At 46.3% G+C, this 23,955-nt stretch overlaps 1 protein-coding gene across 1 annotated transcript in view; it reads right to left on the reverse strand.

The window, feature by feature from the left end:
• The window catches only part of LOC134573606 (class I histocompatibility antigen, F10 alpha chain-like), a 57,719-nt gene that overhangs the window by 29,013 nt on the left and 4,751 nt on the right, over positions 1–23,955 (reverse strand). Inside the window, exon 2 of the mRNA XM_063433391.1 lies at positions 21,208–21,486. Within this exon, the coding sequence (XP_063289461.1) occupies positions 21,208–21,486 (279 nt within the window). The remainder of the gene's footprint in view (positions 1–21,207; positions 21,487–23,955) is intronic.

Consider the following 23,955-nt stretch of genomic DNA (forward strand, 5'->3'; position numbering starts at 1 on the left):
GAGCCGGTGAGTTAGGTGCGGTACGCGTTTCAATAATCCAGCCTCTATCAGCTGGTGCGGTCGCATTAAATAGCCGACCGCGGCAATGGGGGTGTGGCTAAGCTCCGTCAAACCCGGAAGTATGAGGAGACATCGGGAGGCTTGAGGCCTGACAGATCCACATGTATCCACCCTGTCAGTACGCACAATCTCCACGACCCAGCTCACAAGGAAAACGCAGACAACAAATAAATAAATGTAAAAAAAAATATATATATATATATATATAAAAATATCAAAAACAGAGAAATAACTCCCCCCCTAGAAAAAACGTACACTTCCAATTTAACGATGACCCCCCCCCTCCCCTTCCCCACACCCCTTCCCAAGATTCGTGAACAACTACTTCCAAGCGGCACATTGCTACAAACCCGACCTCAACAACAACGGTTGGTAGCCGCATTTCTCTTGCAACCAATTTAGCAACTGATTGTAAAGGGGATACTCCTAGTGACATGGTTCATGTCCCTAACCCCCCGGACGGCAGGAAAACGGCCGGAGATTAGGGTCCAAATACCCCCCCGCAGTCTGGCAAGGAATAAGACCAGACGAACCGCCTTCCACACTCCTCACCACCTCCTCCTCTCCCCTTCCTATCCACCCAAGTTCACCTACCTAAGTTGTACACCCCAACGCCGCCCATCCAGCATCCTGGGCGACAACCGATCTAACTACATTATACCGAACAACTGTGTCACTGACATGTCAGGCTTGAGGAGCAGGGGTGGGAACAGATCTTGCCCGAGACCCTTGCCTAACGCCAACACCTCATCAGAGACCACCACACACCACTATCATGACCATGAAGATATCCTCCCTTAATGTTAAGGGCCTTAACGCGCCTCGCAAGAGACATACACTATTCAGGGAACTAAAAAGGCTAAGCCCAGACATCGCATTCATCCAAGAGACACACTTACCCAGAGCCACCCGGGTCTCACTCCGGGATCATATATACCACGTAGCCGCAGAAGCACGAGCCTTTCAAAAACGGAATGGAGTGGCAATCCTTGTCCACAAGAGGTGCCCAATACAGCTCCCACATACGACAACAGACCCAGAGGGTAGGTTCGTCATTGCAACTGGACACATACACGCACAGCCTATACACTTGATTAATGTCTACGCTCCCAACAGCCCTTCATTACAATTTTGGAATAATATGTCAGACGCGGTCTTGTCATTGCCAACGGGAATCCTAATCCTAGGGGGCGACTTAAACGCCACCCCGGCACCAGCCATTGACCGAAGCACACGCCCGGGACTGATGAGATCCCACGGCTTGGGCTCACAAGACAAACATCTACACCACTTCATTCAGAATACAAAACTCATAGACGCGTGGAGAGCACAACACCCCGGTCATAAGGACTACACGTACTATTCACCTCCCCACGATACTTACTCCCGCATTGACCTATTCCTAACCAACCACACCGGCTTCACAAAAACCCAAAAAACAGAGATAGGGTCCATAGCATGGTCGGACCATGCCGATATTGCCATATACCTGGAAGGCCTTTGCGGCCTCACTCCATGGACATGGAGACTTAACACGTCCCTCTTAAAAGATCAACAAGTCATAGACGACGTTAAACAACAGATAAATACATACTTCACAGACAACCTGACACCAGACGTCCCAATTGCGATGGTGTGGGCCGCCCACAAGGCAGTTATCCGCAGCCACCTCATTAAAATAGCGACGCACAAAAAGAAACTAAAAACCCAACGACTTACATAACTACTAGACACCCTACGTACAGCAGAACAACGCCACAAAACAGACCCGAATCCACAGACGTTACAACACCTACTAGACACACGCTTAGCCATCAGACAACTACTAATTGACGACACGGCCCGCGCACTGACATGGACCAAACGGACATACTATGACAAATCCAATAAGATGGACACGCCCCTAGCTCGCACACTGAGACCCAGAGCACAACGCCACCACATCACATCCATACGAGCCCCTGACGGAAAGCTGAAAACCTCACCATCAGAGATAGCGCAAACCTTTACATCCTTTTACAAAGCTCTCTACAACCAACCCACAACAGGGGACGCTGCTGGCACAGGACCCCATCGTGGTACCTCTGACTTCCTAACCCGACTAAACCTACCCAAGCTCCATACAACAGCTACTGCGGAACTCTCAACACCGATCACCACGGACGAAATTAACCTAGCCATATCCTCCCTAAAAAGTAACAAAGCCCCAGGCCCAGACGGATATGAGGGGAGCTACTATAAAACCTTCCGAGAGGAACTGCTCCCGCACATGGAAACCCTATTTCAGGACCTAATGCATGGAGCAGCCCCCGCTAAAGACATGACACAGGCACACATTATACTCCTGCCCAAACCAGACAAAGATCACACCCAACCGGAGGCCTATAGACCAATATCGCTCATCAATCATGACAGCAAAATACTGGCCAAGATATTGGCAACTCGACTCAACCCGTACCTGACACAATTGGTCCACGCAGACCAGGTAGGGTTCATCCCCAACAGACAACTATTCGAAAATACCAGACGAAACATAGACACAATCTGGACACTTACCACAGCCAAAACGCCGTCCTTAATTCTCTCCCTAGACGCTGAAAAAGTTGGCCTTACATGTTCACGCTATTGGAACACATAAACATACCCCTCTCATACATTACAGCAGTGCGAGCTCTATACACAAATGTCACCGCACAAATAAAGATAACAGGAGCCCACAGTCCACACTTCGATATACGCAATGGCACCCATCAAGGATGCCCGCTCTCTCCACTACTGTTTGTGCTCACACTAGAACCCCTCCTCCAGGCAATTAGGGAACACCCCGAAATAACAGGAGCTATGATTGGGAACCAAGAATTCCTGGTCTCGGGGTACGCCGACGATGTACTCCTCACCATGACTGACCCCATTCCCTCCATGCAAGCGCTACTGCCCCTCCTCTGGACATACGGCGAATTATCAGGATATAAAGTTAACATGGAAAAATCCAGCGCTCTCCCGTTACACCTTACACAATCGACCATTCATCAAATTACGGTAGAGCACCACATCCGCATTTCACCCACCTCACTCACGTACCTCGGTATAAAACTACCGGCGGACCCCACAGCGCTCCACAGCCTAAACTATACTCCGCTTATAGCCAAACTCATAGCAGATATAGAGACCTGGACGGAAAAAACAATATCGTGGATCGGGAGGATACATTCGATCAAGATGAATGTCCTACCCCGTATCCTGTTTCTATTCCAAGCTCTGCCCACACCAGTCACGAAACAAGACCTAATACCACTCCAGCGGACAATAGACCGCTTCATATGGCAAAACAGGAGGCACAGAGTAGCCCGCAACATACTCTATCGCCCCAAAACGAGAGGAGGCCTAGGCCTCCCCCACCTCTACTTTTACTATTTAGCAGCCCAAATGACACAAATAGCGATGTGGCATACCCCCCCAGACACTAGAAGATGGGTTGACCTGGAATCGTTACTCATGCAGTCAGATCTCCCTCAATTCTACATTTGGACACCCAGGGAACTCAGGGCACTTCCAAGAACATCATGCCCAGCCATCACTAACTCTATTCAATTGTGGGACAAAATAGCCATAAAATACGGATTCACTTCCGCCACCTCCCCCCTCCCCCCCATACTAAGAAACAGGGCCTTTGCCCCGGGCATGCGACCATGGGACTTTAAAGGCCTTGAGAGAGCGGGTCTACAAAGGGTCCACCAACTGTACGTTGGAGATACAATAATCCCCTTTGCGGACCTACAAACCAGAACTACCCTAACCCCAGCAGACTTTTTTAGGTACATTCAACTGAGGAACTACGCCAACCTAGGGACCGTGAAAACAGCCGCCAAAACCAAGCAGACCTTCTTTGAAAGAATCTGCCACGCAGAACGATACCAACGGGGTATGATCTCTCAGTTATACTCCCACCTCTGCTCCTCTACCCAAGAATGGGGACCCCTCCACTACACTGACAAATGGGAATCAGATTTAGGGGAAACCTTAGAAGGCACCGACTGGCAGGACATATGGGAGGCAAACACTAAAACCTCAATATGCGTTACGATGCAGGAACAGTCCTATAAAACAATGTTCCGGTGGTACACCACCCCGGTGCAACTGTACCACATGAACAAGATACCCAATGATCTCTGCTGGCGCAACTGCGGAGAAAAAGGGACTTATATTCACATGTGGTGGAGTTGCCCCAAAATTAAACCTTACTGGAAGGCAATCCAATCATTAATCTCCCAAGTTATGGATAGACACATCACGATAGACCCATGGACGTTCCTCCTGGCCAGGCCGGTAGAGGACTGGCCCATATCAGACCTACGCCTGCTTAACAAACTCACCCTAGCAGCCAGAAGGGCCTTGGCCCAAACGTGGTTAAGGCCAGACGTCCCCCCGGTGTCCGCAGTTATTAACAAGATCAAGGACTGTCACCTCATGGACGAACTTACGGCCAGAGTTCGTGGCTCCACCAAAGCCTTTACCAAGATCTGGGAACCCTGGGAAAATTACATTAACAGTTGAGTCCTATAACCAGACCAGACGTACTCCTATACAAGAACGGACAACCAGGATGCTTCCCCCCCCTCCCCCCTCCCCTCCACCCACCACTGGTCCGGGTTTACCGGTACCCCGGCCCACGATCACCTTCTATGTTTACAAAGTTAAGTCTATGTTTTATTTTTCTTATTTTCTTGATTGTACTATGTTTTAAAAACAAAAAACCTGACAGAAAGAAACAGTACAAGTTGAAAGCTTACATAGTGGCATCTATACCTAACAACATACTCTCTGCTTTCTGTATTAATGTGAAACCATTGTAAAATACAAATCATGGCTTCTGCGTAAGCCTATGTACTGCTCATATACCTGTTTCTCCTTTTCTGTCATTGAAAATAAAGAATTAAAACAAAAAAAAAAGAGGTTATTACATGCAACAGCAAGAATGTGATTTATTTATTGGAATGCCCGTGCGGCCTTCAGTATGTAGGCAGAACCATCAGACCTTTAAAAACAAGAATAGCAGAGCACTGCAGAAATGTAGAAAAAGGCTTAAAAAATCACTCTATACCAACACATTTCTGCATGCATAATAATGACCCCAAAACCTTTCATTTACTGGGATTGCAATAGTAAAAAAACCACTGGAGGGGAGGAGATTTTGTCAAAAAGATTGGACAAAATAGAAATTAGACACCCTACACCCTAATGCGCTCAACGCTGATTTTGATCTTTTTAATTTTTTATAATAAAATAGTATTTGTTTTTAAATCCCCCCTTTTTGAACAATATTAATAAATACATATTTGGAAATTTTTTCGTATAGAGATTTTTTTAATAAAATTAAAAAAAATATATATTTTTTATTTTTAATTATATTCCCTTTTTTTACTTTTCTTATCTTTTTATTTTTTAATTTCTCTCCGATCTTTTTTACATTTATCTGAACTCCTTGGCTTTTATACATATGTCTTTTCTGTTTTTCAACAAATTTATGAATGATTTTTATTGGTATATATATATATAACCAATAAAAATCATTCATAAATTTGTTGAAAAACAGAAAAGACATATGTATAAAAGCCAATATATACATATTTTTATGTGTTCCTCATTTGTACTAATGTACTATTATATGTCTCTTAATCTCCACCTAATCTTATTTAATATATTTATTAGAGGAGATCATTTATATGCTATACATCTATTTAAATTATGCATGCATTCATATGAGTGTATGATATACATTCATCTATTTAAACTATGCTTAATAAATAACATGTTTCTATGTATTATATTATTTTTATGGAGTGTATATACATCTTTTCTGTATAGCCTTTTAAATATTCAAATTATGTTGAGCTGCCAATACTGTCATTAGTGTAATCCTGTTGGTTTTTTATGACTTTTTTTTTCCAACATCCCTGTTTGCTGCCAATAACAAATATGGCGCCTATATTATTATGAAGGACTCTATGCTCATTCTTTGCTTGTTTTGATCCAATCTAGCCACCATACACGCTCTGGAACGCAACGCACGCTGCTCTCCTAGCGCTGCGTGCGTTCCATCTGAGCGCAACATCACTGATCGCGCCGATATGCTCTTCCGGAATGACGCGTACATCACGTAATTTCCGGTGCGACGCGAGTACCGCGTCATTATTCAGGCGACACATGCGTTCCAAACACGAAACCCGGAAATAGGAACCACCACACCACCAACGAATTATCCAATTTACAGCCATATATAAACAGATCCTTGAGGGAGGTAATCCACATTTCTGAAGAAGCCCTACCAGGCGAAACGCGTTAAGTGGACTTTCATTTCATAATTGCTATGATTTTTATATTTGTTTGTTATATATTAAAGTACTTTTTATAGATTACTTTTATATTCCAACTATTTTTATTTACTCCCTGGATCCTGCATATCCTTGGTGGGGATTATACCACCTAAGCTGTTTACACTAGAGCAGGCTTTATGCTCTAGTAATTGTAAGTACATTACTATTTATTCTTATCCAATTACTAGTACTTACTTCACCATTTGCTGCTATATTTTCTTTCTCCATACCAACTATACTATTGCACCTTGGAAACATCTGGAGCTACCATAACTACATATCCTGAGACGGGGATTGTACCGTCCAAGCACATCACAGCCAAGCTCTGTTATAGCTCATCCAAATGTGAGTGGACTGTGTATAGCTATATCAATTTTTCCATGGATTGTTTTACTGTATTGCACTATTATCTTTTATTTATTTTTTACTTTGAGGTTACCATCTACTTTTGGAAATATCCGTCAAATATATGTATGTATATTTTGGTATATACTAATCTTTAGGCGTGGTTTAAACTTATTTTTCTTTTGTTTGTATCCACATACAAGGTCTTGGGAATCCTTGTTTTGTACACTGCTGCCTGTTCACCACTTACTATAGCCAGCGCCTATTACCCTCCTTTTCTCTTGAATTAATAACACATGTAGCTAATGCATAAAAAACATCCATTACCAAACACAAATATCAACTATATATTATTGCACAGTACACTAAATATTTGCTGAATCACCTAAGGGAAATACTACTAAATAATAACTGCTCAATACTCATTTGCAGGGTGACATAAAACAAGAAAAGGGCCAATTATCTTCTCTGGAGAAAGAAGTACAATGAGTTCTTTTCATAAAGTCCAGGTGCGGACAGAGTCTCCAACCAGAGGCAGATCCGGGGGGGGGGCAACAGGGGGCAATTGCCCCCCCCCCCGAGATCCGATGCTCTCTCCTGTAGGCTCGGTGCTATCCAAGCGCCAGCCCTGCTAAGTGCCTTCACGGACCGGAGGGGAGATCAAAGATCTCCCTCCCCGGTCTGAAGGCACATTACTGGCGGCTGGCAAGGAGGGAGAGTAGACCCGGGAGCTCTTTCCTGCAGCTGAGCTCCGCCGGGTCTCCTCTCGCGAGCACGGAGTGTTGCCGCGGTTACCACGGCAATGCTCCGTTCTCGCGAGAGTGAACTCTAGCCTGAGCTGCAGGTTAGAGTTCACTCCCACTAGAACTGCCAGGGATTCACCACGAGGACTACCAGGGATTTGATATAATATCCCCCCTCCCAGGGCAAAGGTAAGAAGGGAGGGGGGATATAAAAAATATAAAATAATGTATTTTTAATTTTTAAAAAAATACATTTGTTTTGCTCTGCCTCCTCCAACTACACACACTTCCCCCACAGCCCCCCATACACACATACTTATCCTCCACAAACACTGCACCCCCATACACACAGTGCTCCCCATACAAACACTTCACCCCCACACACACTTGTCCTTCATACACACTGCACCCCACACTCACACACTGCACCCCCTCACACAGTGCTCCCCATACAAACACTTCACCCCCACACACACACTGCACCCCACACACACTTCCCCCCTCACACAACGCTGCTCCCACACAACACTGCTCCCACTCACACACTGCACCCCCCACTCACACACTGCACCCCACACAACACTGCTCCCACACACACACTGCACCCCCCACTCACACACTGCACCCCCCACTCACACACTGCACCCCACATTGCACCCCCCCACACACACACTGCACCCCCCCACTCACACACTGCACCCCCACTCACACACTGTACCCCATACAAACACTACACACACACACACTGCACCCCACACACACTGCACCCCCCACACACACTGTATGGGGAGCACTGTGTGTATGGGGGAGCAGTGTGTGGGGGGTGCAAACACTGCACCCCCACACACATTTCCCACACACATACAGTGCTCCCCATACAAACACTCCACCCCACACACACACACTTCTCCATACACACTGCACCCCCCCCACACACTGCTCCCCCAAAAACTGCACCCCAACACACTTATCCCCCCACACAAACGATGCACCCTCACACACATCTCCCCCCCCCACACACACACTGCACCTCCATACACACAGTGCTCCCCCACACAAACACTGCACCCCCATGCACACACTTCCCCAACTGCACTCCTATACACACACTGCCCCCACTACACCCTCATACACACACTGGGCCCATACACACACAGCGCTTCCACAGCACCCCACATATACACACTGCATTCCCATGCACACACTGCCTCCTACACACAGTGCTCCAACTGCACCCCCATACACACAGTGTCCCATATGCACTGCCTCCCAACCACACACACGCTCTGCACCCCTCACACACTGGCTCCCATACCAACCCCCATATCCCTCACACACTCAGTGACTCCCACACACACACACACAAACATTACTAGAGGCCCTATCCCCTACTACAGCCCCTATCCTAGCAGACCCCAGGTAAATTGTCAAACTGTTCTTAAACAGTTTGACTATTTATTCTGGGAGGGCGCCACGGCACTCCTGACGCCAAAACCACTACAGAGAGCTGTAGTGGTTATTGTGCCTGGATTGTTTCTCTAAAAAATCTATGAGTGCCCCTCCCGAGATAAGACTCTGGATCCGCCAGTGTCTCCAACATGTATATCCAAAAAGCTTCTCTCTGTAATAGTAATAATAATAATAATAATAATAATAACAATGCTATAGTAACACTACATAATATAGTAACAAAGCAATAATAAATGAGATGGAGTATCATCCAAGCTTCAGCCAGTACCTGAATGAATGTTGCAGTGAGATGAATGGAGAGGTTCTACATTGTTTAGGTCTGTGTGTGTGAAGTATATGCATTGTGTTACTTAGCACTGGGTACAAATTGGACTTTGAAGTTCGAGTGGAGAGCCTTTCATATTTATATATTATGTTAACATAACTTTGTGAATTTATTTTTGGGAATTTGAGGGACCTCCCTGACAACCCAGGCCTAAAGTCCAGAGAATTTAAATTGCAAGTCCTATATTTGACCCTGTAACTTTTCAAAACCTCATAAACCTGTACATGGGGGGTACTGTTGTACTCGTAGACTTCGCTGAATACAAATATGAGTGTTTTAAAACCATAAAGCATATAATGATGATGATGAAAGTGCTGTTGTAGGTTAAAAAAAATGCAAGAAAAATGTAACACTAACTTTGGCCAGGGTGGCTGCTAAAAAAGACTGGACACATCCCACTTTCAATGCGCTGAGTTGTCTACTTCTGAATTTGATCTGCCATGATGGGAAGAATTCTTATTCTTGGGCTGCCATATGGTTTCAAAGGCAACATAGGTCCAGCAAACAAATCTGTCAAACTAAATTGGGCAAGCTCTATATTGACCATGTAACTTTCCAAAACACCATAAAACCTGCACATGGGAGGTACTGTTGTCAGGGCCGCCATCAGAAATGTTGGGCCCCCTAAAACAACTCAAGGTCTGGGCCCCCCGCCTCCAAGTCCACCCTCAGGGCCCACTTCCAAATCCTGCCCACAGGACCCGCCTTCAAATCCACCCACAAGGAAGTAGTGTTTGTAGAGTATTTGTGGATGTGCAGTGTGTGTAAGGCCCTTCTGGCTGCTAGGGATCTCCCTCCCCGGTCTGAAGGCACATTACTGGCGGCTGGCAAGGAGGGAGAGTAGACCCGGGAGCTCTTTCCTGCAGCTGAGCTCCGCCGGGTCTCCTCTCGCGAGCACGGAGTGTTGCCGCGGTTACCACGGCAATGCTCCGTTCTCGCAAGAGTGAACTCTAGCCTGAGCTGCAGGTTAGAGTTCACTCCCACTAGAACTGCCAGGGATTCACCACGAGGACTACCAGGGATTTGATATAATATCCCCCCTCCCAGGGCAAAGGTAAGAAGGGAGGGGGGATATAAAAAATATAAAATAATGTATTTTTAATTTTAAAAAAAATACATTTGTTTTGCTCTGCCTCCTCCAACTACACACACTTCCCCCACAGCCCCCCATACACACATACTTATCCTCCACAAACACTGCACCCCCATACACACAGTGCTCCCCATACAAACACTTCACCCCCACACACACTTGTCCTTCATACACACTGCACCCCACACTCACACACTGCACCCCCTCACACAGTGCTCCCCATACAAACACTTCACCCCCACACACACACTGCACCCCACACACACTTCCCCCCTCACACAACGCTGCTCCCACACAACACTGCTCCCACTCACACACTGCACCCCCCACTCACACACTGCACCCCACACAACACTGCTCCCACACACACACTGCACCCCCCACTCACACACTGCACCCCCCACTCACACACTGCACCCCACATTGCACCCCCCCACACACACACTGCACCCCCCCACTCACACACTGCACCCCCACTCACACACTGTACCCCATACAAACACTACACACACACACACTGCACCCCACACACACTGCACCCCCCACACACACTGTATGGGGAGCACTGTGTGTATGGGGGAGCAGTGTGTGGGGGGTGCAAACACTGCACCCCCACACACATTTCCCACACACATACAGTGCTCCCCATACAAACACTCCACCCCACACACACACACTTCTCCATACACACTGCACCCCCCCCCACACACTGCTCCCCCAAAAACTGCACCCCAACACACTTATCCCCCCACACAAACGATGCACCCTCACACACATCTCCCCCCCCCACACACACACTGCACCTCCATACACACAGTGCTCCCCCACACAAACACTGCACCCCCATGCACACACTTCCCCAACTGCACTCCTATACACACACTGCCCCCACTACACCCTCATACACACACTGGGCCCATACACACACAGCGCTTCCACAGCACCCCACATATACACACTGCATTCCCATGCACACACTGCCTCCTACACACAGTGCTCCAACTGCACCCCCATACACACAGTGTCCCATATGCACTGCCTCCCAACCACACACACGCTCTGCACCCCTCACACACTGGCTCCCATACCAACCCCCATATCCCTCACACACTCAGTGACTCCCACACACACACACACAAACATTACTAGAGGCCCTATCCCCTACTACAGCCCCTATCCTAGCAGACCCCAGGTAAATTGTCAAACTGTTCTTAAACAGTTTGACTATTTATTCTGGGAGGGCGCCACGGCACTCCTGACGCCAAAACCACTACAGAGAGCTGTAGTGGTTATTGTGCCTGGATTGTTTCTCTAAAAAATCTATGAGTGCCCCTCCCGAGATAAGACTCTGGATCCGCCAGTGTCTCCAACATGTATATCCAAAAAGCTTCTCTCTGTAATAGTAATAATAATAATAATAATAATAATAACAATGCTATAGTAACACTACAAAGCAATAATAAATGAGATGGAGTATCATCCAAGCTTCAGCCAGTACCTGAATGAATGTTGCAGTGAGATGAATGGAGAGGTTCTACATTGTTTAGGTCTGTGTGTGTGAAGTATATGCATTGTGTTACTTAGCACTGGGTACAAATTGGACTTTGAAGTTCGAGTGGAGAGCCTTTCATATTTATATATTATGTTAACATAACTTTGTGAATTTATTTTTGGGAATTTGAGGGACCTCCCTGACAACCCAGGCCTAAAGTCCAGAGAATTTAAATTGCAAGTCCTATATTTGACCCTGTAACTTTTCAAAACCTCATAAACCTGTACATGGGGGGTACTGTTGTACTCGTAGACTTCGCTGAATACAAATATGAGTGTTTTAAAACCATAAAGCATATAATGATGATGATGAAAGTGCTGTTGTAGGTTAAAAAAAGTGCAAGAAAAATGTAACACTAACTTTGGCCAGGGTGGCTGCTAAAAAAGACTGGACACATCCCACTTTCAATGCGCTGAGTTGTCTACTTCTGAATTTGATCTGCCATGATGGGAAGAATTCTTATTCTTGGGCTGCCATATGGTTTCAAAGGCAACATAGGTCCAGCAAACAAATCTGTCAAACTAAATTGGGCAAGCTCTATATTGACCATGTAACTTTCCAAAACACCATAAAACCTGCACATGGGAGGTACTGTTGTCAGGGCCGCCATCAGAAATGTTGGGCCCCCTAAAACAACTCAAGGTCTGGGCCCCCCGCCTCCAAGTCCACCCTCAGGGCCCACTTCCAAATCCTGCCCACAGGACCCGCCTTCAAATCCACCCACAAGGAAGTAGTGTTTGTAGAGTATTTGTGGATGTGCAGTGTGTGTTAGTGCATGTGTAGTGGATTCAGTGTGTATGTATTGGATGCGCTGTCTGTCTATTGTGTTAGTGTGTGTGTATATATATATATATATATATATATATATATATATATACATACATACTCATATACACACACACACACAAATTTGTGTTTGAATGTTAGCATGTTTTTGTATGTGTGTGAATGTTGGTGTTTGAATGCAGGTATACACACACAGACACAAACACGGATACACACACTGATACATAGATACACACATACAGACACACCGAGACATACTTACAAACACACATACATACTTACAGAGACACATACTGAAACAGATATATAGACACACAGACCTACATACTGACACACAGACACATACTAACATACATACAGACACACACACAGACACATACTAACATACATACAGACAGACACACACACATGCATAAGGACATACAGACACTCACAGACATATATACATACTGACATACTGTCAGGGTACCTGTAGTCTCTACCCCTGAGACGGGTAGAGACTTAGACGTTTTTCCATCCAGACGGCATGATTCTCCTGTTCCTCGCGGTCCCCTCGCGCATGTAAACTCTCCGCGAGAGAACTATGCCTTTTTGTAACGTGACGCTCAATAGTCGACGTCATGACGCTATTCTAGCCCGACCTGTCAGTCAAATCCCGGACACGAATCAGGTCTCGGCGGAGGCGTGATTAGTCTCTAGAACCAGGGTATTTAAGGGAGCTCTCAGCATTTGCTCATTGCCCTGTCGTGGTTCTAGCCAGCCTAGTCACACAGTGCTCTTGTATTCTCTTGTCTTTTGGTTCTGACCCGGCTTTGTTATTACTTACCTGTCTTCTCTGTTATCCTTGACCCGGCTTGTCTCTCGCTTACCTGTCTTCTCGTTCCCTCGACCTCGGCTTGTCCCTTACCATTCTATACGTAGTATTACGTTAAGTCCGGCCATTCTAAGGTCCGGTATACGTATCTGCTACTCTTTGTACTCTGCGTGTTGGATCCCTGTCCCGATCCTGACATTACGACAGGGCCAATGAATCCTGCAGGTACAAACTGTCAGCTTGGTTCTCCTGATCCTAGGTTTGACGCCATGGATCATAGAATGGATCAGATGGCACTAGCACTACAGGCGTTACTATCACGTCCTAATAATCCACCTGAGGAGATGCGTAATACTTCTATTCCTCCTGTGAGTTCAGGGCTAGAGGTAGCCACTGTAGGTGCTTCTTCCCGAGTTACCCCACCTGTACGTTATGCTGGTTCTCCTGAAAGGTGTCGTGGCTTTTTGAACCAGATCAGTATCCATTTCGAGCTACAACCCCGTTCCTACCCTACTGATAGGGCAAAGGTGGGATTTATTATCACCTTACTCATTGAGAAGGCTCTGAGATGGGCTAATCCGTTGTGGGAGAATGATAATCCATTAGTCTATAACTATAATGCCTTTGTAGCTGCTTTTAGAAGAACTTTTGACCCCCCTGGCAGAAAGGTCAATGCAGCTAGATTACTGTTGCGCCTTAGACAAGAGAACCGAACACTTGTGGATTACGCACTAGAGTTCAGGTCTTTGGCGGCAGAGGTTAAGTGGAATGAACAGGCTTATATAGACGTATTTTTAAACGGATTATCCGATGTAATACTTGACGAGGTAGCGACGAGAGAGCTTCCCGAGAATTTGGAGGACTTAATTTCCTTTATCTCTCGCATTGACGAACGTCTAAGACAGAGGCAGAACACTCGAGATAGAACCGGTAGACCTTCCTTTAGACTAGCTCCTTCATTTCAAAGTCCTGAAACCAAAACTCCACAGTTTCCAGAACCTATGCAGATAGGCCTTACTCGCCTCTCAGAAGAGGAGAGACAGTACAGGAGAAGGGAGGGACTGTGTATGTATTGTGGAGTCAGAGGTCACTTACGTTTGAATTGTCCCAATCGCCCGGGAAACGCTCGCACCTAAGTTTCTCTAGAGGACAGGCCTTGGGTGTTTCTATTTTGTCCTCTACTCATAACTACAAAGAACACAGGCTTCTATTACCCGTCTCTTTAACTTGGGAGAAGGGAACTTTAGAGATTGTGGCATTGATAGACTCCGGAGCTGCTGAGAGCTTTATCGACCAAGTTTTTCTCACCAAACACGCTATCCCATCCCAGTTAAGGAAGACACCTTTGGCTGTTGAGGCCATAGATGGTAGACCTTTAGTTGAGCCTGTGATTTTCCGGGAGACTACACCTCTTAACTTAACTACTGGTATTCTTCACAAGGAGGAGATATCTCTACTACTCATTTCATCTCCTTCTGTTCCCATAGTCCTGGGATACTCCTGGCTGAAGAGACATAACCCCATTATAGATTGGAAATCAGGGGAAATTGTCTCGTGGGGTCAGGGTTGTCAAGAGAGATGTTTAAAGAGAGTGTCACCCCTTTGTATTGTTAACACACTTAATAACTCTACCGACTCTACTAAAGTACAGATACCGTCCTTGTATCTAGATTTAAAGGCGGTATTTGACAAAGGAAAGGCTGATACCTTACCACCACACAGGCCTTTTGATTGCAAAATTAATTTACTTCCTGGTACTATGCCTCCCAGGGGCCATGTATACCCTTTGTCTACGAATGAGAACTTAGTCTTAGAGGAGTATATTCGTGAAAACCTAGACAAAGGGTTCATTAGGAGATCCTCCTCCCCTGCTGGGGCTGGATTTTTTTTTGTTAAAAAGAAGGATGGTTCTTTAAGACCTTGCATTGACTACCGAGGTTTGAACAAGATAACCATTAGAAATGCCTATCCGATCCCCTTGATCACCGAGCTTTTTGATCGATTAAAGGGTTCCAAGATTTTCACTAAGTTAGACCTCAGAGGTGCTTATAACTTGGTGAGAATTCAGCAGGGACACGAGTGGAAGACTGCGTTCAATACTCGTTATGGGCACTATGAGTATACTGTAATGCCTTTTGGTCTCTGTAATGCCCCGGCGGTATTTCAGGATCTTATTAATGAAGTTCTTAGGGAGTTTCAGCATGACTGTGTTATTGTATACCTCGATGATATACTTATACATTCCAGGGATATTGAGACTCACCACGGACAGGTCAGAAGGGTTTTGCACAAACTTCTTCAACATGGCTTGTACTGCAAATTAGAGAAATGTAGCTTTGACCAATCCCAGACTACCTTTCTTGGTTACGTGATTTCTGGAGAGGGGTTTGAAATGGATCCGGAGAAACTCCAATCCATTTTAGATTGGCCTTTACCTAAGGGTCTCAAGGCCATTCAGAGATTTATTGGTTTCTCTAATTATTACAGACGTTTCATTAAGGGTTACTCCTCTATTATTGCTCCTATCACCAATATGACCAGACAAGGGGCTGACACTAAGAATTGGTCTACTGAAGCACTTCTGGCTTTTAAGACTCTCAAGGAGCTGTTTGCTTCCGCACCAATTTTAGTTCACCCTGATACTACTCTACCTTTCCTACTCGAAGTTGACGCTTCTGAGACGGGTATAGGTGCCATCCTGTCCCAAAGGTTGGGTGTGGATAAACCATTACATCCATGTGGGTATTTTTCCAAAAAATTATCGGGTACTGAGAGCAGATATGACATTGGTGACAGGGAACTCCTAGCGGTTATCATGGCTTTAAAGGAGTGGAGACATCTATTGGAGGGGACTTTGCATCCTGTTACCATTTTGACGGATCATAAAAACTTATCCTATATTGGGGAGGCTAAACGATTATCATCGAGACAGGCCCGTTGGTCTATATTCCTCACTCACTTCAATTACATACTCACATATAGGCCTGGTTCTAAGAATTCTAAAGCTGATGCCTTGTCTCGCCAACATGAACCTTCTGCCATATCTGAGCCGGTTTTATCCTCTATAGTACCTAAGTGTAATATCATCGCTAACATAACTCTCAAAATCCATTCTCCACGTCTGGATCAGATCAGGAGCTTGCAGCATCTGGCACCTAGACTGACTCCTGCGTCTAGACACTTCGTTCCTCCTGAACTCCAACTGGAGCTCTTACAGTGTCTTCACGAGAGTAAGGTGGCTGGTCATCCGGGCGTTCGCAAAACATATTCCTTGATCTCTAAGGATTTCTGGTGGCCTTCTTTACGGAGGGATATTAAGGATTTTATCGGAGCCTGTGAGGTCTGTACTAAGACTAAACTACCTCATTCGCTTCCTTGTGGTCTCTTACATCCCCTGGAAGTTCCAGAAAAACCTTGGTCCTGTTTGGCGATGGATTTTATTGTGGATTTGCCTGTTTCGAAAAAGCACACTGTTATTCTCACAGTGGTGGATAGGTTTACCAAGATGGCTCATTTCGTGCCTTTACCTAAACTTCCGACTTCACCTGAATTAGCGGAGATTTTTGCTAAAGAGATCTTTCGCTTACATGGGATACTTTCCGAGATTACTTCTGATAGAGGTTCCCAGTTTGTTTCACGTTTCTGGAGATCATTCTGTTCTCAACTAGGCATTAAATTGAATTTTTCTTCTGCTTATCACCCTCAGTCTAACGGAGCCACTGAACGTACCAATCAAAAGATTGAACAATATCTGCGTTGTTTTGTTTCTGAACACCAGGACGATTGGGTCGGTCTGATTCCTTGGGCAGAGTTCGCACACAATAATCTTGTTTGCGATTCAACTCGCTCTAGCCCCTTTTTCATGAATTATGGTTTTCATCCTTCCATTCTTCTGTCGGTTCCTTCTTCCCAGGGGGTACCGTCGGTTGATACTCATGTTGCCAATCTGAAGAAGTTGTGGGATCAGACTCGACAAATTCTCCTACATAATTCTATACTGTATAAAAAACACGCTGACAAACGCAGAAGGCCGGCTCCTAGTTTTGTCCCTGGTGATAGGGTATGGTTGAGTACTAGAAACATTTGTTTGAAAGTACCATCTATGAAATTCGCTCCTCGCTACATTGGACCCTATAGGATCCTGAATCGAATTAATCCTGTTGCGTATCGCCTAGCGCTCCCCTCTGCCTTACGTATTCCTAATTCCTTTCATGTTTCCTTGCTAAAACCCCTGATCTGTAACAAATTCTCCTCCAAGGTCTCCTCTCCTCACTCTGTTCAGGTTGAGGGTCAGGAGGAGTACGAAATCAACTCCATCATCGATTCTCGAATCTCCCGGGGGAAAATTCAATACCTGGTTGACTGGAAGGGATATGGTCCAGAAGAGAGGACCTGGGTACCACAGGAGGATGTCCATGCTCCTCGTCTTCGCAGGGCTTTCCCGCTTTCCATCTCATCCCGGTTCCTTCCGCCCGGTGGGCGTTTCTGAGAGGGGGGGTACTGTCAGGGTACCTGTAGTCTCTACCCCTGAGATGGGTAGAGACTTAGACGTTTTTCCATCCAGACGGCATGATTCTCCCGTTCCTCGCGGTCCCCTCGCGCATGTAAACGCCGGCCGCGAGAGAACTATGCCTTTTTGTAACGTGACGCTCAATAGTCGACGTCATGACGCTATTCTAGCCCGACCTGTCAGTCAAATCCCGGACACGAATCAGGTCTCGGCGGAGGCGTGATTAGTCTCTAGAACCAGGGTATTTAAGGGAGCTCTCAGCATTTGCTCATTGCCCTGTCGTGGTTCTAGCCAGCCTAGTCACACAGTGCTCTTGTATTCTCTTGTCTTTTGGTTCTGACCCGGCTTTGTTATTACTTACCTGTCTTCTCTGTTATCCTTGACCCGGCTTGTCTCTCGCTTACCTGTCTTCTCGTTCCCTCGACCTCGGCTTGTCCCTGACCATTCTATACGTAGTATTACGTTAAGTCCGGCCATTCTAAGGTCCGGTATACGTATCTGCTACTCTTTGTACTCTGCGTGTTGGATCCCTGTCCCGATCCTGACACATACAGACACACATACACATACAGGCATACCAATAAAAGCGCTACAGTCACACACATGCATACTGACACACACCCATACAGTCACACACACATACAGACACACACATAAATACAGAAACACACACACATACTGACAAATACATACTGAGGCACACATACATACTGACATAGACACACATACATACACACTGACATACACACATGCAGCTCATTTTTCAGCCACCATCCTGTTTATTACCTTTTCAGTGCAGGAGGGTGGCTGGGGCTGATGGGAGTCGGCTGGCTCTCCCCTCCTCACGGTCTCAACTCAACTTGAGCTGGGAGGAAGTTACCGGCCGTCACTTCCTCTCAGCAGTACTTACAGCGTGGATGCTATTTTTAAAGGGGCCCAATCGTGCTATTACACAGCTGCAGCGCTGACTGGCCTCTGAAGATATAGGGCCCATTGGGTGGCCCTAAGTATATAGGCCACCCAATGGGCCCATCAGCGTGCACACAATTAGTTGAACAGTCATATTGCTAAAATTCCTTTTGTTTTCATTTTGTTTTGTTCAGAACAATTGTTTTCATTCTTAAATGGAAACTATAGTGCTAGGAATTCAAAGTTATATTCCTAGCACTATAGTGCACTTTGCCCACCCCTCTTGTCCGAGCCCATCTGGCAGCAGTAAAAGGGTTAAAAAAAAGCTTTATTCGCTTACCAGATTCCAGCACTGATGTCCCTCAATGCTGGGTCAAGCTTGGCCTCCACCAGACAATGACGCAATCGCATTAGGACTTCCCCATAGGAAAGCTTTGAATCAATGCTTTCTTATGGGGTTTTCAATGGCGCTGGATGTCCTAATGCAGTGTGAGGTTGTCCAGTGTCATTTACCAGACCTGAAGTCCGCTAAGGACTTGGAAGTGCCTCTAGTGGCTGTCTGGTAGCAGCCACTAGAGGAGGAGTTAACTCTGCAAGGTAGTTATTGCAGTTTCTCAATAACTGTAATAATTACCATTGTAGGGTTAAAGGGACAGGGACACTGCACCCAGATCAATTCAATGATGTCTATAGTGTCCCTTGTTAAACAAGAAAGGAGGGATACAATATCAGCAGTAGATCCATTGTGGAAACAATGGCAAACTTCCTGGCGTAAAGGTAACATGTAGTCTTGATATCATTTCAGAATTCATTAGGGATGTGCATGGTCAAAAAAATTTGGTTAGGTTCGGCACTCCCGAAATTCGGTACTTTCGAAATTCGGTACTTTGGCAATTTGGGACTTTGAGACTTCGGTTCAGCACTTCCGAAATTTGTGACTTCGGCAATGCGAGACTTCGGCAATTCAGCACTTTGGGATGTCGGCAATTCGGGACTTCAGCAATTCCCTACCCCCAACCCTAACCCTAACCCCAACTTTAACCCTACCCCTAACCTTAACCCTACTCCTAACCGTAACCCTACCCCCAACCCTAACCCTAGCCTTACCCCCAACCCTAACCCTAAACTTAACCCTATCCAACTCTAACCCTACCCCCAACCCTAACCCTACCCCAATGCCTACCCCAACCCTAACCTTTCCCCCAACCCTAACCCTACCCCAACCTACCCCAATCCTAACCCTACCCCTAACCCTACTTCCAACCCTACCTCTAACCTTAATCCTACCCCCTACCCCCTACCCCTAACCCTACCCCCAACCCTACCCCTAAGCCTACCCCTAACCTTAACCTTACCCCCAACCCTACCCCTAAGCCTACCCCTAACCTTAACCTTACCCCTATCTCTACCCTTAACCCGACCCCTACCCCTAACCTTCCCATACTCTAAACCCTGACCCCAACCCTTACCCTAACCCTAACCTTCCCCTACCCCTAACCCTACCCCTAACCTTAACCCTAACGCTAACCTTACCCCTAAACCTAACCCTACCACTACCCCCAACCCCAGCACTAACCCTACCCTTAACCCTACCCCCAACCCTACACCTAACCCTAACCCTACCCCTAACCACCACAACCAATTCTAGGATCTAGGGTTAGGGGTAGGGTTAGGGTTAGGGTTAGATTCCGGTCATTATTCCAGTAACTTTCCCTTTCTCTCTTGTTTTGGTACTTTTCAGAAATCCAAAGCACTTCGGCACGTCCAAAATTCAGCACTTCAGCAAATCGGTTCAGTTCGGCACTTCCGAAATTCGGCGCTTCCGAAATTTGGCACTTTGGTAATTTGGACATTCAGAAGCATTCAAATGTCTGAATTGCCGAAATTCAGCCGAATTTACATTGGGAACGAAACGAATTGCACATGTCTACAATCCCCTTCATCACCTACCCCAGTTTGTACTCTTATGCAAAACAACATACCCCAGCCCAATTCCCCCGCATAGCTGCCGCCAATAAAACTCCCCTCTTTCCTTATCTAGCTCCTCCTTCATACTCATCCCACCTATTATGTGTAGCTCCTCCTGTCTAGATCCTATGCATACCACACCCACCACCCCTCCTTTCCACCTCTACACAATGCCCAGCAACAACCTCTCCTGTGTTGCTCCTACTCATACATCACCCACCTCTATTGTGTAGCTCCTCCCTCATACCCAGCACCCACCTCTCCTGTCCAGCTCCTCCTTGCCATAACGGATGCATTCTTTTAGCCCTTGAATGCACAGATTCTCCAGGTCAAACTTATGTCTCTCCCCCAGTTTCTCCTCTGGGCTGTTATATTTCTGTGCAGTAACCTGAGCCATGTCTGTGAGTGGAATATAAACCCCACGCTCGATATCCAGAGCTAGGAAATCCTTCCCATCAAAACCGAACTGACTATATCCCTTGGTACTGCCATCATCTCTCAGCTCACAGCCGTACATCCACTGGAGAGAGTGATATTCTGAAAAGAACACAGATAGAGAGTGTGAGTGATACCGGGAGTAAGAGTGACAGACACTGAGTGTGAGTGATACCGGGAGTAAGAGTGACAGACACTGAGTGTAAGGGATACCGGGAGTAAGAGTGACAGACACTGAGTGTGAGTGATACCGGGAGTGAGAGTGACAGACACTGAATGTGAGTTATACTGGGAGTGAGAGTGACAGACACTGAGTGTGAGTGATACCGGGAGTAAGAGTGACAGACACTGAGTGTGAGTGATACCGGGAGTGAGAGTGACAGACACTGAGTGTGAGTGATACCGGGAGTGAGAGTGACAGACACTGAGTGTGAGTGATACCGGGAGTAAGAGTGACAGATACTGAGTGTGAGGGATACCGGGAGTGAGAGTGAAAGACACCGAGTGTGAGGGATACCGGGAGTGACACACACTGAGTGTGAGTGATACCGGGAGTAAGAGTGACAGACACTGAGTGTGAGTGATACTGAGAGTGACAGACATTGAGTGTGAGGGATACCGGGAGTGAGAATGACAGACACCGAGTGTGAGGGATACAGGGAGTAAGAGTGACAGACACTGAGTGTGAGGGATACCGGGATTGAGAATGACAGACACCGAGTGTGAGGGATACAGGGAGTAAGAGTGACAGACACTGAGTGTGAGGGATACCGGGATTGAGAATGACAGACACCGAGTGTGAGGGATACAGGGAGTAAGAGTGACAGACACTGAGTGTGAGGGATACCGGGATTGAGAATGACAGGCACTGAGTGTGAGTGATACCGGGAGTGAGAGTGACAGACACTGAGTGTGAGTGATACCGGGAGCGAGAGTGACAGACACTGAGTGTGAGTGATACTGGGAGTGAGAGTGACAGACACTGAGTGTGAGGGATACCGGGAGTGAGAGAAACCGACATTGAGTGTGAGTGATACCTGGAGTGAGAGTGAAAGACACTGAGTGTGAGGAATACTAGGAGTGAGAGAAACAGACACTCAGTGTGAGGGATACCAGGAGTGAGAGTGACAGACACTGAGTGTAAGGGATACCGGGAGTGAGAGTGACAGACACTGAGTGTAAGGGATACCGGGAGTGAGAGTGACAGACACTGAGTGTGAGGGATACCTCTAGTGAAAGTGATAGATAGTAGTGCTAACATGGTGAGTGTGCACTTACAATCCGGATTCAGATGATCAATTTATAAGAGACAGAGTTATGGGTTGAATAATATAATGAGCAAAAACTTGGTTCCCATTGGCTACTGAGAAATCGGAGCGATACATGAGGATCTTTAATGATTATGGGGAGGTCCTGAATATTGTCGGTTTCCGGAGAAGTGGACTATCAAGAACCAATCACAGCTAGTGGGCACGCCAATCGTACTTTCCCTCCACTCTCAGATCTGCCACCTTTTGTATTAATATGAGGGTGCTGCACAGCACAAGGTTACATCAAAAGCAGATTGTGAGTCCCTAGCTGGTCATGTGGGGGATTTCCCTAACAAACTAGAAGTATTTAAACAGAGCATGCGCAGTGAATATTCAATTAGAAACCACTCCCCCTAAAACGCCCCCCTGTGGAGGGGGTGTAACAAGCCGTGCCCCTTCCTGCAAATCACACAACTGGAACCACCCATGGGATGGGCTAAAGGTCCCTAGATATGTGCCATCAGGCGTTCCAAATCATGACGTCATCATTAGTCGGTTACTTACAGAATTTCAAATTGTAGAATACATGACAGGCGCACAGTCGGATTTGCCGGCATATGCGCTAACCTTACCCAAACCCCCATTAAAACACGGACACAGGTTATACTGTTGGAAATAATTAGTCCACAGCTTTATTAAATTATTAATAAAATAATTAAGGAATAACAAATGGGGTCATTGCCAACAAATCTTATTAAAGTTAACATCCCCCCATATACATAACATACCCCTAGCAATGACCCCACAATAATAACAATAGATAACAATCTAAAAAACATGTTAATACAGAAACTGGCCGTCCAATATGACCACATTTCCACCAGGTTAAATTGTAGGGGTGTACCGAGACACCGCTACCCACCATATCGATTGTAGGGGTGTACCAAGACACCGCTACCCACCATATCGATTGTAGGGGTGTACCAAGACACCGCTACCCACCATATCCATTGTAGGGGTGTACCAAGACACCGCTACCCTTCAGTTCCAGTGTAGGGTGTACCAAGACACCACCACACCCCCAGGTTCGGAGCCACCGACGGGCTCGAACCTACCAACCACGTGCAACACTGCCCAATCCACACTAAACCTCAGGATGCCCACTTTCTCCTCCATCTACCCTCCGATTTAACCAGGCCATTCCCCGCCACAGCTCAGGACTTGACACATAAAGCTCCTTAGCGACCCCCACCACACCGGAATAAGGCCTGTTGAATGCCTTCCTGAAGGCCCAATTTAAACAGATCACACCTTACATCCG

Source organism: Pelobates fuscus, chromosome 9, assembly GCF_036172605.1.
Source record: "Pelobates fuscus isolate aPelFus1 chromosome 9, aPelFus1.pri, whole genome shotgun sequence".
NCBI classification, from domain to species: Eukaryota; Metazoa; Chordata; class Amphibia; order Anura; family Pelobatidae; genus Pelobates; species Pelobates fuscus.